The following is a 6,939-nucleotide window of genomic DNA, read 5'->3' as shown; positions in this document are numbered from 1 at the left end:
TGTCAAGCTGGGCCAGTGGGCCAGCACTCGGAGGGACCTCTTCTCTGAGGACTTCTGCGATGAGTTTTCTAAGCTGCATGTCGAGGTGAGCCCACACCCGTGGGGCCACACTGATGAGCTTCTAAGGAAGGCCTTTGGCGAGGACTGGATGGGCATCCTCAAGTTCCAAAGCCAGGAGCCGGTCGGCTCGGGCTGCGTGGCCCAGGTGTATAAAGGCTATGCCGACCTCACGGCTATCGCGGGCTCCCAGGCCAAGGAGCCAGCGCAACACTCGGAGTTAAAGTCCGCTTTTGAAGCATGGGAAGTGTCAGGCTTTAGAGGCCTCCTTAGGTGGCTGAGGAGGAGGAAGAGCAAGGAGATATGGGATGAGAGGAGCAGGGAGGAGCTGAGCCCAGCAGACTGCCCCGGGGGAAGTCCTGTGAGTGGGATGTCCCTTATGGAGCAGATGGCCAAACCACTCCTGAACGCAAGTCCTTCGTCAGCCAGACATCTCACGCCCGTAGCCATTAAAGTAAGTCATACGTCGGACTGGTAGATGTGTGAAAGTGGAGTGTGCTGGACGAGGCTGATCAGATTTCAGTTCCCATGGAGATAAGTAGCTGGCTAGGACCAGGTAGAGTGAGAGATGTGATGCTTGTCTCTCTCGGTGTCTTTCCTAAGTGCTTTTGTTCCAGCCAGCTGCAATCCAATCTCGTGGTGGCCCCAGCTCTTCCCAGCCCTGGAGAGCTCGAGTACGCATACTGCCTATGGCACCATTTGACATGGCATGTGGATACCCGAAATGCCTGCAAGGGCCCAGTTTACATTAAAAGAATGAATATTAAGCTTGGTTTCACCTTCCAGACAATGAAACCCCTTCTCTGCTCACATGAAGAAATCTGGAACAGATAAGTTCTTTCCAGCAAAGTTTATTTAAAGAAATCTTACATTTCAGCTGCTCCAAATACTAGTCAGTGCTACATGGCAGGGAAAGGGCGGGAGTGTGAAAGCAATGGAAAATGGCATTGGGTGAGACTGTAGTCTCCAGCACAGATACATTCTATTTGACAATTATGAAATATTTCTTTACAACTTAATCCATGGCAAAACATGAATTCTGCTGAGGACTAGCTAGAGAAGCCTTGATAGCTCCCAGTCTAACAGGCTGGGTTCTGTCTGTTTGGAATGTTTCACTTGAGCTGATGGAAACTGAGTGAGTGGGGAGCTGATCTTGCCACTGTTCATTCTTGTGCAGGTCCTGCACCCTGACCTGGTCCAACAAGTCCAGATGGATCTGTTCCTCATGAAGATCGGTAGCCACATCATTGGACTTCTCCCTGGATTCAAGTGGCTCAGTTTGACAGAGATCGTGGAGGAGTTTGAGAAGCTTATGATTCAGCAGGTGTGTGCCATGCCATGGTCCCCATGTATTGAAACAAAACTGCCCTTTTTCTTGCTACTGGCTGGCTCTACCTCTGTCCTTACCACTACTTTTTAAAGAGTTAGATGAAGGCTTGCTTGTGCTTTAGTTATGCTCTTTATTCTAATCGCTCACATAATGTTACTGTAGGAAAGCTTATACGCTCATAAAGTAAAAAAGCAAAGCGACGAAAAAAAGTAACAATCTTTTTTAGATTAAAAAATCTTTTTTTAGACTTTGAAAATCTTTTTTAGTCTTTGAGTATGTTTTCTACTGAACATCTAGGTAACCATAGTTGCTGTCCTTTTTGAAGCTTTGTGGAAGATGAACACTTATAAGAGACCTCTCCTTAGCAAAAGAATCTCTCCAAACAAGCGCTCAGACGTGTTTTTTCTCTTTAGTCCTACACATATGTTTGCAATCTGTACTCGCTGGTAAAGTTTGTTAGCACTGAGGTATATATATTGGCATAACTAATAGACTTTCACATAAGTTAATAATACATTCTATATTGTATTGTCATCAGACTCATAGTATTGGTAAAGTTAAGCTTTGTGAATAGATCTGAAAATGTCCTGATTCACTAATGTCTTCTAAAGACACATTCCTGAAACGTCCTTACTACCGAACTTACAAAGATTTCACTACAGGCCTAATTAGGCTTATGTTTCTATTAAAGTGAACCCTTATCTGCTAATTTCATTTTTGTGTCTAGATTGCAGAGTCTGAAGTCTCTTACAAGCTTTTGAAAGCCTTAATTTTTTTTCTACTATTGCCAAAAATCTACACAGTAAATCCATGTTGTAAACTGTTGACTGTACTCAGATGTGGCTCGAGGTCATTAGTACCAGTTTAGTCCGGCAGAGCTTTTGGTGGATGCACTGAAGACTGAGGATTAGGAGAGCATCTGATAGGCTTGTTGTAATTTCCTTTCATTTCTCTTTGAAAGAACAAGAACTATTCCTGGGATATTTTCCACTGCCAGATGAGGGAGGTGAGGCAAGGCTATCCTGCCTCCTTGAGCAGAAGCAGTGGGCAGGGGAAATGCCCTTGTGTCAAGGCACTGGATCACTGAAGAGCTAGGGACAGGACTTTGCATAGTGGATGATTATTTTGTACATGTTACATTACATTTCTTCCTGCTATGGCTGCCTGTAAGGTGAGGCTAGGGCTACAGTTCTACCCTGTCTGCCTGCCTTGCTATTTGGGTGGTAAGCTTTGGTTCAGGATCTCTCTTACCCTTGAAAATAATGCAGTCCTGGTCTTTTTTGAGACACCATTCCTATAGTAAGAGTCAACCATATTTCGAAGGTGCTGGGTTGTGTGCCATGCGTTACCCAGCCTGTTACTCTACTCTTCCATCAGGAAAGCTATAGGCATCTAAGAAGCACCAGTCTGGTTTGTTTTCCTTCTGGCTTTCTGACTAGTTTTGGTGGTATTGAGTATTGTACTGTACAGTCATATCTTCATACATGATCCTGAAGATCTAATTGAATCTAATTTCCAACCTGCTTTTTCTTTCTCTCCCTTGAGATTGACTTACGCTATGAAGCCAGAAATCTGGAGCGCTTCCGACAAAATTTCATAGATGTTGATTTTGTGAAGTTTCCAACTCCTCTTCGGCCTTTGGTAACGACAGATGTTCTAGTGGAAACGTTTGAGGTAAGAATTGCAGGGTCTGGGAGTGGTGGTAGCGGTGAGAAGGCCCTTAGGAGAACATGCCAAGAAGGTGTTTTTTTGAGGATGAGCGATTAGAGGCAGAAGGATGCTTTTCTCTTATTTGCTTGAAGAGATTGGTGTCCTTCCTCTGTCTCTTCCACTCTCTTTGTTTGTAAGCAGTGCATCCCAGAAGACAGGTGGCAGACAACTCCATATAGAAGTGAACACTTGGCCTGAAACCAAGCAGACCAGCAGTGTCTCCAGCCACCGTGTGCTTGCCTGTGCTTTGCAAAGCAACACCACCCTTCAGCTCTCCTCTGTGGTGGGTCAAAGCAAGGAGCTCAGCAATCTGATGCTTTCTGATGCTTGCCTCACTTCCCTTATGGATGTTTGAGTCACAGACCAAAGCTGCTCTCAGCCTTGGTTTTTGTGCATGTGATCCTGGCAAGACTATTTCTGCCCCAGGCTGTATCGTGCCCTCTTTCGAAAGAACAAACCCTTGCTTCTCTCATGTTCTCCATCACGTCCTTTCTAGGGTATTGTCGTCTTCCCTCAACTCTCTGCACCTAGGTAAAGGTGTGGTTGAAGGTGGGACACAGGGTGTGTTTGACTCCAGCTCTATCTTTATTTCAGGAGAGTGAGCCTATTTCACACTACCTGCATGCGGAGATTGCCACAGAGCTGAGGCAGAGACTTGCAAAGATGGGCATGGACATGCTGCTAAAGATGGTAGGCACTTGGCTGAGGCTAGAAGTGAAGGCTGTTTTCCTGCAGAAGCTATTCAGTTGGGGTAATAAGACAATATGGCTAAAGGGAGAAACTCTTTGCTTCCCATGTCTCCTACCCTTCTCCTTAGGATTCAAAGATACAGCCGTGCCTTTTGGAGCCAGCCCATGGATGCCAGGTATCTCGTGGTAACCCAAGACTTGGGCTGCCAGGGCACTGTGCGGCTCCTGAACTGGCAAAGAGAGGATCTGTACTTCATCTGCAATGTCACAGAAGGTCTGAGTAAAGCCTGGACTAGATACACCACTACTGTAGACTTTGACACGGAGCTTCTTCCACTACAGAAGGGCGATCTCCTTGCACACAGTAGGGTCATTCTATGCAACCTGATCAATGCATTGCTTAGGAAACTCACTAATCCTTTTAATGAATATTCACGTATTGCCCAAGTACTTTAAAGTTCAATGTAATAGCAGAGACTATGGATGTGACTCACAGGGAAAACTGCTAGCTAGTTTCTTCACTTATTGATTCCTTCTCCAAAACTGCCTTTTTTAAAGGAAGAACTAAATATGGAGTAAAGAAAACAAACCTGGCCAGATTGAGCTTATGATTCAGCTTCTGGTTCTCTAGTTCTTCTGTGGTTGAAATAATCACAAATGATCTGGAAAGGAATGTTGAGATGGTGACACAATTGTCTTGTGAGGAGCCAGGAGAACTAGTTGGGAAGAGTTGCAAAAGAACCTCACAGTACTGAGTGTGTGGGCAGTGAGTGTCAGATGAAATTCAGTTGATAACTGCAACATCATGCTAGGGCGATGGAGAGGCCTGCAGTTCTGACTCTGTGTAGTATGACAGACTCTGAAATAGCTTTTGCCACTTAGAAGAGGCAATGGTGTAACTAGAATAGTTTTATGCTAACGTTGGATTCAATGGTTAGGAACAAAACAAAACCCCCAAATTTTAGGAGTAGAAAGGAATTAAAGAGCAAACAAACAACACTATGTGGCTGTAAGTAAAACAAATACCTGTTTCTTGAATACTCTGCAGTTCTAGTCCCTCGCTGTCCAGGACCCTCAATTTCAAGGGCTGTAATAGAACTAGAAAAGGTGCAGAAGAAGGCAGCCAGGATGATTACCAGAGTGGAATGGCTTCCATACTGGAATGGTGAAATAATTTGGACTCTTAACTGTGGAAAGCAAAGAAATGAGTAGCTTATGACAGAGATATATGCAGTCATGAGTGCATGAGAATGAATATGGATCTATTGTGTATGGTTTCTCAGAACAATGAGGAGGACATAAAATTATCAGAGGTCATTTTTTCAGGCAACACCTAAAACAATCTCCGTTTTTTGCACAGCTCTAACTACTTAGATGGCAATTGGACAAGTTTGTAGGAGAAATCCATGAAATACAAAGATAACCTCCTTTGGGAAAGAAGTCCCGCAGTTCTAGATGGTCAGGAGGGTTAGCAAGGAAGTACTGTCTTGTGCTTGCCCTTTTGCTAGTCTTTTCTGGTGGTAACTGCTAGCCGAGGCAGAGAAGTGCTATGTACATTTGTTTCCTCTTCTCTTACCTTGTTTTCCTTACTTTTCAATACAGTTGTAATGTGGGTTGATGTCCTGGACTAGACAAACTTAACCGTTCACTATAACCCATGCCACTGAATGGCAAATGGCCTATTCTTACTGCATTACTTTTTGCCAAGGCCCACAAGTGTACCCCCGGTTTAGGGTTAATAGCCAAAGAGCACTACCATTCCCACTGGGACTCCTGGGTGTCCTACGTGGCCTATAGCAAACACACAGGATTGCTTCACACAGCTCTGCTGACTCCCCTAGAGTAGCACCTGTGCCATTTCAGCACAGCTGGTCTCCAGCAGAAGCCATTTGCTGTGTTGCTCCCTAGGGTGATGCACATTAGTGATGACAGTGAACAGACCAGAAACAAACCTCTGCTATTTGGGAGTTTTAGCATGGGTAGGTTTGGTTGGAATGAGCTGCTCTAAGACTTGCCTGTCCTCTAGGTCTTTGTTGACAACTTTGTCCATGCTGACCTGCACCCTGGGAACATCCTGGTTCAAGGCACAGCGCACGTCGGCACCAGCTGCAAGGAACAGACAGCCATCGTGGACCTGTGTGACACGCTTGTGGTGGAAGTGCAACCACCCCTCAGGCGGCTCTGCCTGGTGCTGCTGGACGCGGGGATCGTGGCGGAGCTCCAGAGCGCTGACATGCAGAACTTTCGGGCGGTTTTCACGGCTGTGGTCCAGGGCCAGGTGAGGCCATTGTCATGGGGCTGGGGAGCAACTTGTATGTTGCTGTTTCTCAGCTGTGGGTTGGATGGCTCACTAGTATATCTCAAGAGGGACATGTTTTAACTTGGTCTGTTTAATCTGCCGAAGCATACTGAGGAGTTGGTGCTAAACTGTGTATTCAGGCCCATCCTGTGCTGCCAGACTTAATTCTCAGCTACCAAGCAAAAACTGCAAACATTTGATAGCAAGTCCGTCATGGTTCAGGCTGGGTGTAATTCATGATCTACAGGTGAAAAACTTCCACAGTGTCTCATTGTCAAACCTGGGGCCTCTGGCTCTGTACGTTGCTGTCAGACACCTCTTCCAATAAGAACTATAAAGCCTCTCACAAATGAAGCTTGGGTATAGCTCCCCCCCTTTCTCACCAAGCATCTGCTGGTGTAGAATCAGGTCACTCTTCCTCCAGTGCCTGCAAATGGAAGGTTGGACTTGGCCCATAAGGGAGGTTAATACAAGCCTTTCTTCACACCATTATCTCCTCTGCTAAGAAGACAATGCCAATCCTTTGGGTTTTATTTTTCCCCCTGAAACTTCTCCTGACTGCCTGAGAGATATCTTAGTTGTGTTCTACCCTGCGAGACATGCAAGAAAAATAAGCAGGGTTTTTGCCAGATATCGGCTAAGACTTTTGGACCAGTTCTGCTCTTTCTGCACCTGCTTCTGTTAATTCATTGAGTCTCAGTTGCTGGAATGGGAAAGCATGGCCCTGGGAGTTCTGCCTGCAGTATGCTTCCTCCAGGGACCGTTGCAGCAGAGGCCTTCCAGGGATGATGATGTGCAGCTCCACATAGGCCATCTGGCACCAGTGATCACGTTCTGATTCTCCTTTTCAACTT

At 45.7% G+C, this 6,939-nt stretch overlaps 1 protein-coding gene across 1 annotated transcript in view; it reads left to right on the top strand.

The window, feature by feature from the left end:
* Positions 1–4: 4 nt before the first annotated feature.
* ADCK2 (aarF domain containing kinase 2) overlaps positions 5–6,939 on the top strand; it is a gene marked incomplete at its 5' end in the record, with an annotated part of 8,918 nt that continues 1,983 nt past the window's right edge. Inside the window, 5 exons of the mRNA XM_009705956.1 lie at positions 5–511; positions 1,235–1,381; positions 2,933–3,061; positions 3,692–3,787; positions 5,813–6,075. Coding sequence (XP_009704258.1) covers positions 5–511; positions 1,235–1,381; positions 2,933–3,061; positions 3,692–3,787; positions 5,813–6,075 — 1,142 coding nt within the window. The remainder of the gene's footprint in view (positions 512–1,234; positions 1,382–2,932; positions 3,062–3,691; positions 3,788–5,812; positions 6,076–6,939) is intronic.

This window comes from Cariama cristata, unplaced genomic scaffold (genome assembly GCF_000690535.1).
Source record: "Cariama cristata isolate BGI_N322 unplaced genomic scaffold, ASM69053v1 scaffold3218, whole genome shotgun sequence".
NCBI classification, from domain to species: Eukaryota; Metazoa; Chordata; class Aves; order Cariamiformes; family Cariamidae; genus Cariama; species Cariama cristata.
The sequence above is the reverse complement of the archived record's forward strand: the minus strand, read 5'-3'. Positions and strand labels throughout refer to the sequence as shown.